The sequence below is a fragment of the Bufo gargarizans genome, chromosome 3 (assembly GCF_014858855.1).
Source record: "Bufo gargarizans isolate SCDJY-AF-19 chromosome 3, ASM1485885v1, whole genome shotgun sequence".
NCBI classification, from domain to species: domain Eukaryota; kingdom Metazoa; phylum Chordata; class Amphibia; order Anura; family Bufonidae; genus Bufo; species Bufo gargarizans.
The window spans coordinates 276,320,832-276,335,296 of NC_058082.1; the positions used below are offsets into that span (position 1 = coordinate 276,320,832).

At 44.4% G+C, this 14,465-nt stretch overlaps 1 protein-coding gene across 1 annotated transcript in view; it reads left to right on the plus strand.

Annotated features, from left to right (window-relative positions):
- LOC122933375 (multidrug and toxin extrusion protein 2-like) overlaps window positions 1-14,465 on the plus strand; it is a 305,472-nt gene that overhangs the window by 221,191 nt on the left and 69,816 nt on the right. Inside the window, exons 10-11 of the mRNA XM_044288336.1 lie at window positions 5,859-5,972; window positions 10,656-10,723. Coding sequence (XP_044144271.1) covers window positions 5,859-5,972; window positions 10,656-10,723 — 182 coding nt within the window. The remainder of the gene's footprint in view (window positions 1-5,858; window positions 5,973-10,655; window positions 10,724-14,465) is intronic.

Below are 14,465 nucleotides of genomic sequence, written 5' to 3' on the forward strand. Positions count from 1 at the left end.
ATCCTTCAATTCCAGCAGAAAGGCTCAGTAAGGAGGCAGATAACAGCACCTTGCAATAGGGTAAACCTCTGAAATACCTCAGAGCTCCAGCAAACAGTCAGGACAGCAGGGCAATAAGACTTGAGATAAGCCATCACAGGCCGGCAAGCCATACTTACTCTGACAGGCAGCGGGTTGAGCGGTCTGGCAGAGCGCACCTGCAGCTTGTATCCGCTGGGAAGATTTACTTCCTGTCACCTGACCGCTGGGCCTACATGCATGCTCCATTAGTCCTGGCTCCCCACAGCCAAACAGTGCATGCACCAGCCTCCCTGCACTTGCTGAGTAAAGCCCGCTCTCAGTCTGGCACAGTGTGCATGAACTATGGCACCTCATACATCCAGGAGGAGGTTAGTGACAGCGCAGTGTGGCAAGTGTCATGCCCTGTGTAAAAGATGTGCGGTGGATTACCACCCAGTGGAAAAGTGCCATCTTAGTACACCTTCAGGCATGCACGCACATGGCCGTTGCACGGCCGTGGCCATATTGCGGCCCACAAATATGCGGGCATCAGCCGTGTGCTCTCCACATCACGGATGCGGACCCATTTATTTGAATGGGTCTGCAATCTGGAGCTGCGGTTCGGAACAAAAGCATAGAACCCCACGGAAGCAATACGGAGTGCTTCCGTGGTGTTTCTGTCCATGCCTCCGCACCGCAAAAAAATAGAACATGTTCCATTTTTTGGGGCGGTGCGGATGGATCACAGACCCATTCAAATTGAATAGGTCTTGATCCGTCCCGGCCGCAGCACGGACGTTGCCAGTGCATTGAGAACCGCAAATTGCAGAACGGCCTCCAGGATACTACATCTGTCTCTTCTGAACCTAAGAGAAAAAATACAAGGAGTCTTCATTGGTGTCTGGGTTTTATGGCTGAACCTGACGTGTTGTTGGTTGATTAGTTTAGTTTTTTATTAAGCTTGCTAACCTGTCTCTTCTGGTTGTACCTAGGGGAATAAAACCCATATGTATTTGTGCTGCCGTAGGACGCCCAGGAAATAAATATATATATATATATATATATATATATACACACACATATATATGTATAGAATTATGTATGTACAGATATATTGAATCAGCTGATCAGCTAGGATAGGTAATCAGTATTAATATTTCGGAGAACCCTTTAAAATCATTTTACTCATGGGTATCATGCTGAAGACACATCTGATGGAAGAGAATTATCCAGGCATGCATAATGAAGACAAATAAAGCCTCATTCACACGAGCGTGACGGGTTGGCTCCGGATGCGTTCAGTGAAACTCGCACCATTTTGCAAGCAAGTTCAGTCAGTTTTGTCTGCGATTGCGTTAGTTTTGATGCGTTTTAATGCATTTTTCACACGCATGACAAAAAATGAAGGTGTACAAACAACATCTCCTAGCAACCATCAGTGAAAAACGCAAGCAAGTGCGAATCCAATGCGGTTTTCACTGAAGCCCCATTCACTTCTATGGGGTCAGGGATGCGTGAAAAACGCAGAATATAGAACATGTTGTGTTTTTCATGCAATGCAGAACTGATGCATGAAAAAAACCCTCATGTACACAGACCCATTAAAAATGAATGGGTCAGGATTCAGTGCGGGTGCTATGTGTTCACATTATGCATTGCACCCGCGCTGAAAACTCGCTCGTGTGAAAGGGGCCTAAGGCTGGGTCTGTGTACATGGGCATTTTTTTCAAGCTCAGTTCTGCATTTTATGAAAAACTCAGCATGTTCTATGTTCTGCGTTTTTCACGCAACCCTAGCCCTATGGAACTGAATGAGGCTTTAGTGAAAAACGCATTGCATCTGGAAGCAAGTGTGGATGCAATGGGCCAGATTTATCATGACTCTGACAGCTCACTCCACTTTCACATATGGCTAAAGTCAGTTTTAGCCAAGCCATTTATGATCGGCCCTTTAAGACTGTAATAAATGTGGTTTGACGGTAGCAGTTTATCCGTCAGTAAGCAGCTTTACAAAAGTTCGCACGTTTTTATGAAAAAGTCGCATGTTCTATTAAAAAGTCTCATAAGATTAGCATGGTCCTCACTGGAGTGAAATTGTGACTTTTTTGCGACTTTTTTAAATAGTCCCAATAGTAAATCTGTCTAGAGATTCATTTACATAAGAAAACACGCCCACTTTCTGAAAACTGGCGAGCACAGTGCAGAGCAGAAAAAAGTCGCAAATTTGTGCGCAGTTTTATCGTTTGGGACTTTTTGGGTGACTTTTTCACTCCTTTATTCTGACCTGAGCTAATGATAAATCTGGCCCAATGTGTTTTTCACTGATGGTTGCTAGGAGATGTTGTTTGTAAACCTTCAGTTTTTTATCACGCGCATGAAAAACGCATCAAAACACATTGCACTTACGCAGAAAAAACTGAACAACGCAATTGCAGACAAAACTGACTTAACTTGCTTGCAAAATCCTGTGAGTTTCACTGAACGCACCCTGAACGCATCCGGACCTAATCCGTCACGCTCCTGTGAAAGGGGCCTAAAGAGGAGTGTGAGAATGGGTGGGCAGCATTGTAGAAGCAAGCAGGTGAAGCTTACAATTAGTGATAAGCGAAGGCAGGGGCGTTGCTAGGTTAAAACATTCGGGGCCTGGGCCCCTGATGTTTTGTTCCAGGCCCAAATGTCCTGCCTGCCAGATAGATACAACTGTATATGCCCTGAAAGATCTTAAGGACCTGTGGTGACATCACAGGTCATGTGATCAGTTCTAAATGCAGTAGCTGAAAAGGACCTGCGATGATGTCACCATTTTGTGACCAGTGCAGGAGAGGACAGCTCAGCAGTGAGGAGAAGTCCTGGGAAGAAGCTGTGGTGAGGTCTGCTACATGAGGAGCGGTAAGTGAAGGGAGAGGCAGAGCAATGCTGGGAGTTGTGCTTATTTAATTGGGACTGTATGTTACGGCTGAAGGGAGGGAAGTTATTTACATGGGACTGAAAATTGAGGGGGTGATGTTATTTACATGGGAATGCATGTTGAAGGCGGCTGTGGAAGGGAGTGAAATTATTTACACAGGACTAAATGTTGAGGGGTAATGTTATTTACATGGGGCTATATGTTGAAGGCGGCTGGGGAGGGGGTGATGTTATTTACATGGGACTGTATGTTGAAGACGTCTCAGAAGGGGAGTGATGCTATTTACGTGGGACTGTATATTGGAGGGTGCAGGAGAGATGGTGTGATGTTATTTACATGGAACTGTATTTTGGAGGGGCTGTAGGTAGAGAGGGATGTTATTTACATGGGACTGTATATTGGAGGAGGCTGCAGAAGTGGTGTGATGGTATTTTAATTGGACTCTATGATGGAGGGAGGGAAATATTGTTATTTACATGGTACTGTATGGTGGAGGGGCTGAGGAATTACAATTTCTGAGGACACTTAACCGAGTAATATAACTACAGGGGGCACTGCAGGTGGCATTATAAATACTGCGGCGCTTCAGCGTGAGCATTATAACAGTAGGCGGCAGTATAAATACTGCGGGCACTTTAGGGGCATTATAACAGTAGGGGGCGATATAAATACTGGGGCACGTCAGGGTGAGCATTATAACAGTAGGGGGCGATATAAATATGGGGCACTTTGGGGGAATTTTAAATTCAAGGGACATTAGGCGTTCTTATTACTACTGGGGGCTCTATAGGAGGGACTTATAGATCCGCATTATTTCTACTAAGAGCACTGTGGGGGTCTTATTAATACTGAGGGTTCTGTAGATAGCTTTATTACCACTGGGGGAACAATAGGGGGCCTTATTTCTACTGGGGGGCTCTGTAAGGACATTTTTAATACTGGAGGGCTCTTCTACTAATGGAAGCACTCTTGAGAGCACTATCACTGTTGGGGGCACTGTAGGGAGCAGTATTACTAATGAGGGCATGCTAGAAGGGAATTACTATTGGTGGGACTATGAGAAGCACTATAACTATAGGGAAGATTATCTGTATGGGACTCATTTTTCTTCAGAATAGTATTTGGGGTACAGAAAAGTGAGGAACCTAAGATGTCCAAGTGTCACACTCTGCAGAAACGAGGCGGCTGAGAGAAGTTGTCCGGACCAAATAGAGAAGATCTACATGAGAGATGTCACCTGGGAGGCACTTGCTGAGAGAGGTATGTGCTGCTGTATAGCAAGTACAGTAAAATGTCTTCAGTGCTAGTGTTTGCGGTGGTGGTGGGGTTGGGGTCGGTTGGTCGACTTAGAGAATTGGTCAATATGCATTGGGGCTTGGGCCCCGGATCTTTTAAGACGCTAGCAACGGCCCTGAGCTAAGGTATGAAAGAATTCGATTGGGCTGCTTCGCCACATTTCACAAAGAAATTACTTTGTCACAAAGCTCATTCCTGATCGCACCGACCTCCATCATTGAACCCTTCAGATGCTACCTTCATCGATGATCGCGGCATCTGATATTAAAATTAAGGCCTTTCAGGGGTTAATCTGGTTTTAAAAAATACATACTCATCTCACTTGGATGAGGTGTTTTTTTTTTTCTCGTTTTTTTTGCCATTTCAGGAAAAATGCCTTGGTCAGAGCAAGGAATGCAGCGATTCCTGTCTATCCAGGCCCCAGCGCTTCCCTAGTCTAGTATTGCGTGATAAAGCAGGTGGCATCTAACTGCCATCAGCCCATCAGTCAGACATCACCTGCTGTATTACTGAATACTAGATCATGGAACTATTGGGGCTTGAATAGACAGGAATTGCTGCATCAAATGCTGTGACAGGGGCCCCGCGTGAAGTACTGTACAATGCTAGCGCTGGACCTCTTATACCAGTGGACACACATCACACACTAACAACAGCCACAGGGCAGGGAGCAGCGGCACATAGCAGGTCCCAACCCAGCCAGCCACTGCATCGACTGCATTCTCACTGGGCTCCTAAAATACCACCAGTACTGCCCTGATGGTGGCCCTTCTGACAGTAACCAACAGGCTATGCCATTAGGCTCCAGACTGCCATGTGAAGACATTGGCACCCCGCAATTTGCGGAATGCAAAGCAACAACAGTCGTGTGCATGAGCCTTTAGTCAATGGGGTTTGTCAGATGCTGTAAGGATCTGTAATAGGACAAACTGACCCAGCATTGTAGCTGCTGTTTTGTTTTTGTTTTTCTTCACTTTGTTTCTACCACGTCACCACATATTTACCACTAGGGGGAGCTGACTGCATATGAATTTATACAGCTGTCATATCAGTCAATACTAGCTGTATGAATTCATATACAAGAAGCTCCCTCTAGTGGCAAATTCTGGCTGAAAGCAAAAAGGGTTCTCCGAGAGTTTAATACTGATGACCTATCCTCAGGATAGGTCATCAGTATCTAATTGGTGGGGGTCCGACCCCTGGGAACTGGATTCTGATCCAGTTAGAAAAAAGTTCTGCATGGTTTGCAATCTGCAATCTCATTCTCTAGGTGCTGATGGGAGAAGGGGAGAGCCTTGTCCCTTTAAACCACTTAGATCCAGACTGGTGCTTCTGCCGATCCGGGCCATTAGAGCAGGAGTCTGGTTCTCATGTGAGACCTGTGGAGCAATTAGACCAGGCCACTGTAAAAAGGGGCCTAGTCTAAGGTCCCTTAGTGACTGCCGCAAAAGGCATATGGGTAGTCACTAATGGGTTAATGTGTAATGGATGAATCTGAGTTTGCTAAGGAAATGCGTCCTGTCTGATGAGTACCAACTACAGGGTGAAATAGCCTCAAGATCTATAGTGTAGCACATGTATGGATAGTATTTGTCTGCATTTACATGCTTAGATGTAAAGAACAACATTTTATGAAAACTTGCAAACTCTTTCAGGGTGGTCCAGAGATTGTCTTCAGGAATGGGGTCCATACATGAGTTTGGCCTTGCCCAGTATGCTAATGATATGCATTGAGTGGTCAAGCCTGGAAATTGGAGGGTTTTTGGCAGGTAAGTTCCTGTTTAATCCTGTTCTTCCAATATTGGGTAATTGGGATGACTTCTAGACACAGAGGCAGGCCAGGCAGTATACTCCTTCCTTAGGGATATGCCTTCTTGACGTAGCTGCTGAGAACCCAATAGTCAATAGCCCTGAACATCTTGCTGCTGCCTGCTGCTATGTGAACAGGTAGTATTTGTATGTAGCTGTAAAGTGGACCCTTAGAATGAATTTAGTTGGTGGCCCGAGTCTGACACTATAAGTGTCCATTCACACGTCCGTATGTGTTTTGCAGATCCGCAAAACACAGACACCGGCAATGTACATTCCGCATTTTGCGGACCACACATCGCCGGCACTCTCATAGAAAATGCCTTTTCTTGTCTGCAATTGCGGACAAGAATAGGACATGTTCTATTTTTTTGCGGAACGGAAGTGCAGATCCGGAAGTGCGGATCTGCAAATTCGGATGCGGACAGCACATTCCGGCCTCATTGAAAATGAATGGGTCCACACCTGTTCCACAAAATTGCGGAACGGATGCGGACTGATTTTGCAGACGTGTGAATGGACCCTAATGCAGCAATGTTCAACTACAGATGAAGGCTACACAGCACCAAGTACAGAAAAGGCTACACAGCACCAAGTACAGAAAAGGGTACACAGCGCCAAGTACAGATAAGGGTACACAGCACCAAGTACAGATAAGGCTACACAGCACCAAGTACAGAAAAGGGTACACAGCGCCAAGTACAGATAAGGGTACACAGCACCAAGTACAGATAAGGCTACACAGCACCAAGTACAGAAAAGGGTACACAGCGCCAAGTACAGATAAGGGTACACAGCACCAAGTACAGATAAGGCTACACAGCACCAAGTACAGATAAGGCTACACAGCACCAAGTACAGATAAGGGTACACAGCACCAAGTACAGATAAGGCTACACAGCACCAAGTACAGATAAGGCTACACAGCACCAAGTACAGATAAGGCTACACAGCACCAAGTACAGATAAGGGTACACAGCACCAAGTACAGAAAAGGCTACACAGCACCAAGTACAGATAAGGCTACACAGCACCAAGTACACATAAGGGTACACAGCACCAAGTACAGATAAGGGTACACAGCACCAAGTACAGAAAAGGCTACACAGCACCAAGTACAGAAAAGGCTACACAGCACCAAGTAAAGATAAGGGTACACAGCACCAAGTACAGATAAGGCTACACAGCACCAAGTACAGATAAGGCTACACAGCACCAAGTACAGATAAGGGTACACAGCACCAAGTACAGAAAAGGCTACACAGCACCAAGTACAGAAAAGGCTACACAGCACCAAGTACAGATAAGGGTACACAGCACCAAGTACAAATATGGCTACACAGCACCAAGTACAGATATGGCTACACAGCACCAAGTACAGAAAAGGCTACACAGCACCAAGTACAGATATGGCTACACAGCACCAAGTACAGATATGGCTACACAGCACCAAGTACAGATAAGGGTACACAGCACCAAGCACAGAAAAGGCTACACAGCACCAAGTACAGATAAGGCTACACAGCACCAAGTACAGATATGGCTACACAGCACCAAGTACAGATATGGCTACACAGCACCAAGTACAGAAAAGGCTACACAGCACCAAGTACAGATAAGGGTACACAGCACCAAGTACAGATAAGGCTACACAGCACCAAGTACAGATAAGGCTACACAGCACCAAGTACAGATAAGGCTACACAGCACCAAGTACAGATAAGGCTACACAGCACCAAGTACAGATATGGCTACACAGCACCAAGTACAGATATGGCTACACAGCACCAAGTACAGAAAAGGCTACACAGCACCAAGTACAGATAAGGGTACACAGCACCAAGTACAGATAAGGCTACACAGCACCAAGTACAGATAAGGCTACACAGCACCAAGTACAGATAAGGCTACACAGCACCAAGTACAGATAAGGCTACACAGCACCAAGTACAGATAAGGCTACACAGCACCACATCATGAAGTTACTAAACTAGAAATGGCAAGTGCCATACTAGTAGTCAATCATGCACAATACATTTACCATTCTGAGCTTCAATTTTTAAGGTACTTTACATATGTTGTTAGGAAGTTGCAAATATTCCTACCATCAGGGTTGTAACTAAAACCCATAGGGCCCTATAGCAAAATAAAATGGGGGTCCCATCAACAAGTGTAAGAAAAGTAAAACAGCAGCATAGGTAGCAATAATTAAAGGTATGTATAATAGCACTATAGCTTGCAGCTGACTACCCCCAACCTCTGGGGCCCATGGCTATGGCTATAGTTACACCCCTTCCTACTACACAGTATACATAAAATAAAAATTCAGAGATGACTATTAAAGGGAATAATTATTCTTTCCAGTGGCCATTAATTCTTTTCAGGAGACTGGAAATTGCTTTTTATGTTATCCCTGATTTCTAGGTCAAGTCATAAATACCAACATGCCACCACAGACTATTGGCAAAAGCTATTGGGAAAGCTTTATTAAAACGAGTGCAAAGGTAAACTGACTTAGTTGCCCCTAGCAACATGGGTGTTGCAAGGTTAAAACATTCGGGGCCTTGGCACCTGGTGTTTTGTCCCAGGCCCTGAATGTACTGCCTGCCAGCTAGATACAACTGTATTGCTGTCCTCAGGACGGCAATACAATTGAATCTAATGCAGTGGAAGAGCTGAAGGACCAGTGATGACATCACAGGCCATGTGACCAGTAAAACAGGAAGTGGTTGAGAAGGACCTGCGACAATGTCACCATCATGTGACCAGTGCAGGAGAGGATGGCAGTGAAGATGAGACGTCCTGGGGGAAGAAGCTATGGTGATTTCTGCTACATGAGGAGGTAAGTGAAGGGAGAGGCAGTGAAATGCTGGGAGTTGTGGTTATTTAACTGAGACTGTATGTTAGGGCTGAAGGGGGGGATGTTATTTACAGGGGCTGTATGTTGGAGGGGGTGATGTTATTTACATGGGAATGTATGTTGAAGGCGGCTGTGGGAGGGGTCATGTTATTTACATTGGACTGTATGTTGAAGGGGACTGGGGGAGTGAGTGATATTTACTTGGGACTGTATGTTGAAGGTGGCTGTGGGAGGGAGTGATGTTATTTACATAGGACTGTATGTTGGAGGCGGCTGTCGGAGGGAGTGATGTTATTTACATGGGACTGTATGTTGGAGGAAGCTGTGGGAGGGAGTGATATTATTTACATGGGACTGTATGTTGGAGGAAGCTGTGGGAGGGAGTGATATTATTTACATGGGACTGTATGTCGGAGGGGGCTGGGGAGGCAGTGATGTTATTTACATGGACTGTATGTTGATGGAGACTGTAAGAGGGAGCAATATTATTTACATGGGACTTTATGTTGAGGGCGGCTGGGGGAGGGAGTGATGTTATTTACATGGGACTGAATGTTGAGGGGTGATGTTTACATGGGATTGCATGTTGTAGGCTGCTGTGGAGGGGTGATATTATTTACATGGGACTGTATTTTGGAGGGGGCTGTAGATAGAGAGGGATGTTATTTACATGGTACTGTATATTGGAGGGGGCTGGAGAGATAGTGTGATGTTATTTAAATGGGACTCTATGGTGGAGGGAGGGAAATAGTGTTATTTACATGGGACTTTATTTTAGAAGGGGCAGGAGAGATAGTGTTATGTTATTTACAAAGGACTGTACATTGGAGGGAGGAATATAACTACAAGGGGCATTATAAATACTGGGGGCACTTCAGGATGAGAATTATAACAGTAGGGGGCAGTTTAAATACTGTGGGCACTGTAAGGGTATTATAAATCCAGGGGATTTATTTCTAGAGTAGGCTCTATATGAGGGACTTTATTACCACCTGGGGAACAATAGGGGACCCTATTTCTACTGGGGGCTCTGTGAGGGTATTATTAATGAGGGGGCTCTTCTACTAATGGAGGCACTCTTGGGGAGCTTTATCACTGTTGGGGGCATTGTAGGGGGCAGTGTTACTAATGAGGGCATTTTAGAAGGGAATTATTATTGGTGAGACTATGAGAAGCACTATTACTATGGGGACACTCATTTATTCTTCAGAATAGTATTTGGGGGTATTGGGGAGCATAGTGAGCAGCAGGATAACACTGTTGGGACTCCAGGTTGGAGGATGATGATAGCTGCAGAGACGAGGCGCGCCTGAAAGAAGTTGTAAGGACCAAATGGAGAAGATTAGGACCGAGATCTACATTGGAGGAGACGTCACCTGGGAGGCCCTGGATGTGACAGGTATGCGCTGCTGTATAGCAGAGTTGATTTAGAGCAGGCATGCTCAACCTGCGGCCCTCCAGATGTTGTAAAACTACAACTCCCACAATGCCCTGCTGTAGACTGATAGCTGTAGGCTGTTCAGGCATGCTTGCAGTTGTAGTTTTGCAGCAGCTGGAGGGCTGCAGGTTGAGCATGCCTGATTTAGAGAATGAGATTGATCTTTTCATTTTCCAAAGTAACTCTGAAAAATGAAAGGTGGAATGTGATTGGTTGCTAATAGTCAACTAAGCCAGTTTCCCTCAGCACCAGTTTAGATAACTTTCGTCCGTTGTGTTCCTCTGGCTACATAGGATGTTTCTGTTTATGCCGAATCAACATGTTGGCATAAATATTTCATTTTAGGACTTATCAGTGTGGCAGAACTTGGATGTCAAGCTGCAATGATGGAGCTGGTCATAGTGTCAATTATGGTAAGTTACATGTTATCTGAGATGTATTACTCAATGAATGTTATACATAATATTATATCATTCAGAATTTGAATTGTTCCCTTTATGATCTTAAGATAACACATGACGGAGTAAGCAGAATAATTTATATTAACCTGTGGTCATGGAAAGAAGCAAAGAGCAGATTTTATTATGAGGTCAATTTTTTAAGTCAGTTTTTGCTTGATTCTGCTTAGGTACTTTTGCTCCAAATTTATTAAATGTTGCAGAAGTTTGGATAAAATTGTTGCATCTTTAAACCTAATACTTGTTGGGAAATGCTACTACAGTATTTGTACGCCACGCTCCTACTGGTGCGATTTTGCGAGTCTCAGTGAATTAACTGAAGTGAAGCTAATTAACATTGTTAACCATGGCAACTTTCCTGTCTACGTTTCAAAAGCTGCAAGGGTGGTGTAAAAGGAAAAAAAAAAAAATCATTAATTTTTGCTCAAAATATCATTTACAACAAAAATGTAGTTTTTTTAAAATAAAAAATACCCTAGTGGTATAATACATTCAGAAAGTCTTCAGACCCTTTCACTTTTTTCACATTTCAAAGCCACATGCTAAAATAAAATAAATAAAGTTTTTACCCATTTTTCTGCACTTAGTACCCCATAATGACAGAATGAAAACAGAATATTCAAAATATTTGCTAATTCATTGAAAACCAGAAACTAAAATATTGCATTACTTAGTTGAAGCACCTCTGGCAGCGTCGATTAGGGTACTTTCACACTAGCGGCAGGATGCATCCAACAGGCTGCTCACCCTGTCGGATCCGTCCTGCCGTTATTTCGCCGTGCCGCCGGTCTGCCATTCCGTCCCCATTGACTATAATGGGGATGGGGGTGGAGCTCTGGCGCAGCAAGGCAGTGCACGGCAAAAGGCCGCCAGACTAAAAGTACTGAATGTCCGACTTTTTAGTCCAGCGGCCTCTTGCCGTGCACTGCCGTGCTGCGTCTGAGCTCCGGCCCATCCCCATTATAGTCAATGGGGACGGAGTGGCAGTCCGGCGCCACGGCGAAATAGCAGCAGGACGGATCCGACAGGGTGAACAGCCTGTCAGATCCGTCCTGCCGCTGGTGTGAAAGTAGCCTTACAGCCTCCAGTCTTGGATATGAAACCACAAGGTTTGCACACCTGGATTGGGGATTTTTGCCATTCTTTTCTGCAGATCCTCTCAAGCTCAGGATGCGTTCAGTGAAACTCGCACCATTTTGCAAGCAAGTTCAGTTTTGCAAGCAAGTTTTGTCTGCAACTGCATTCAGTGTTTCAGTTTTCTCCGCATGGTTGCAATCAGGTTTGATACGTTTTTCACGTGCGTGAAAAAATCTGAAGATTTACAATCAACATCTCCTAGCAACCATAAGTGAAAAACGCATTGCATCCGGATGCAATAAGTTTTTCACTGAAGCCCCATTCACTTCTCTGGGGCCAGGGAGGCGCGAAAAACAGAGAATATAGAACATGCTACGATTCTCATGCAACGCAGAAATGATCTGTGAAAAACAATGCTCATGTGCACAGACCCAATTAAATGAATGGGTCTGGATTTAGTGCAGGTTTATTGCACACATTGCACCCGCGCGGAAAACTCGTGTGAAAGGGTCCTAAGGTTGGATGGGACCTTTCAGTGGACAGTTATTTTCAGGTCTCTAGAGATGTTTGATTAGGTTCCAGTGAGGGTTCTGACCAGACCACTCAAGAACATTCACAGAGTTTTCCCTAAGTCACTTATGTGTTTTCTTGGCTATGTGCTTAGGGTCGTTGCCTTGTGGGAATGCGCATGTAGTTTTTATTAAGAATAACTCTGTACTTTGCTCCATTCAGCTTTCCCTCAACCCTGACAAATTTCCCTGTCCCAGCCGCTAAAAGACATCATGATGCTGCCACCACCATGCTTCATGGTTGGGATGGTATTGGGCAGCTAATGAGCAGTGCCTGGGTTTCTCCAGACATGACACTTAGAATTGAGTTCAAAAAGTTCAATTTTGGTTTAATCAGACCAGAGAATCTTGTTTCTGACAGTCTGAGATCATTTAGATGATTTTTTGTAAACCCCATGTGAATTTTTATGTGTCTTTGGCTTCATGTACATGACCGTTCTGTTTTTTGCAGTCCGCAAACCGCTGATCCGCAAAAAACGGAAGCCGCCCGTGTGCCTTCTGCAATTTGCAGAACAGAACGGACGGTCCATTGTAGAAATGCCTATTCTTGTCCGAGGCCACGGAACGGAGCAACGGATGCGGACAGCACACGCATCTTTTGCGGCCCCATTGAAGTGAAAGGGTCCGCACCCGAGCTGCAAAAACAGAGGCTTGGATGCGGACCCCTAACAACGGCCGTGTGCATGAGGCCTTTAACTGAGGAGAGAGGTTTTTTTCTTGCCACTCTGCCATAAAGCCCAGAGAGGTGCAGTGATGTTTGACGTTTTGGAAGTTTCTAACATCTGCACACAGGATCTTTAGAGTCCAGCCAGAGTGAATATTGGGTTCTTGGTCACCTCTGTTACCAAGGCCCTTCTCCCTCTCTGAGAAGGATTCTGGTTGTTCCAAACTTCTTACATTTAAGAATAATTGAGACCACTGTGCTGTTGGGAATTTTCAGTGCAGCAGAAATTTTTGTAACCTTCTCCAGATACAGGCAGTTCTTTCCTCCTCATGGCTTGGTTTTTGCTCTGACATGAATTGTCAGCTGTAGGACCTTATGTAAACAGTGTTCTGTCTTCCCAAATCATGTCCGATTAATTGAATTTATCATGGGTGGACTCCAATCAAGGGCTAGAAACATCTCAAAGATGATTGAGAGAAATGGGAGACCCCCAGAGCTAAATTTCAAGTGTCACAGTAAAAGGTTTGAATACTTATGTCTATGCAAAATTTTAGTTTTTCCTTTTTAATTAATGTACAGAAATGTCTGGTCTACAATCCTATTTTCATTTTGGCATTATAGGATACAGTACAGATTAATGGGAAAAAATATATTTATTTTAAAAAATATTTCTTGTAGCACAAGGCACAACATAATAAAATTGAATTCAATAAAAGTGAAAGGGTCTGAACAATTTCTGAATGTATTGTATATTCTTCCAAATAGTTTTATGGCAGCTATGCACGATGCATGAGGACGGAAATACCGACTGTTCAAACAGTTCCGCTAAATCAAGATCCAACACCCGTCGGGCAACCAAAGATCGTTGTGTAGCATAGCTGCCCTGGAAATTAATATGGTAGCAGTGTGACTGGCAAGCTGCCGTGATGCCAGAATTAGAAAAAAAACATCTGCTGGATTTTTTGCAATTGTTGGTTCACCTTCATGGTAGCTTGTAAGTCACACTGCAACCTTATACAATTTACTGCAATGCAAAGTGTTTCAGCCAAGATCGCCGTATAGCCACACCCTTAGAATAGAGAAAATTATTGTGTCCAGAAGGTGGCACCAGTAGGTGGCAGCCTCCTGCAAGACTCTGGCAAGAGAAAGAAGGGGAAGGAGGAGTAGAAGTGTAAGTATATGGTATTGCTCCATCCCTCACTGCCAAGAGAAGCTGCATCTGTAGTAAAAATGTCCTCTGCAGTCCTGAGCAGAAATGAAGGTTAGTTGCAAGCTCAGCTACATATTTTAGCTGTAGAAGAGCTATATTTGAATGAGGCCACGGGTGTCCCATCCAGGAATGCAAAGTAAGGACATGGGTGCATGTTAATTTTTAATAGCTATATTA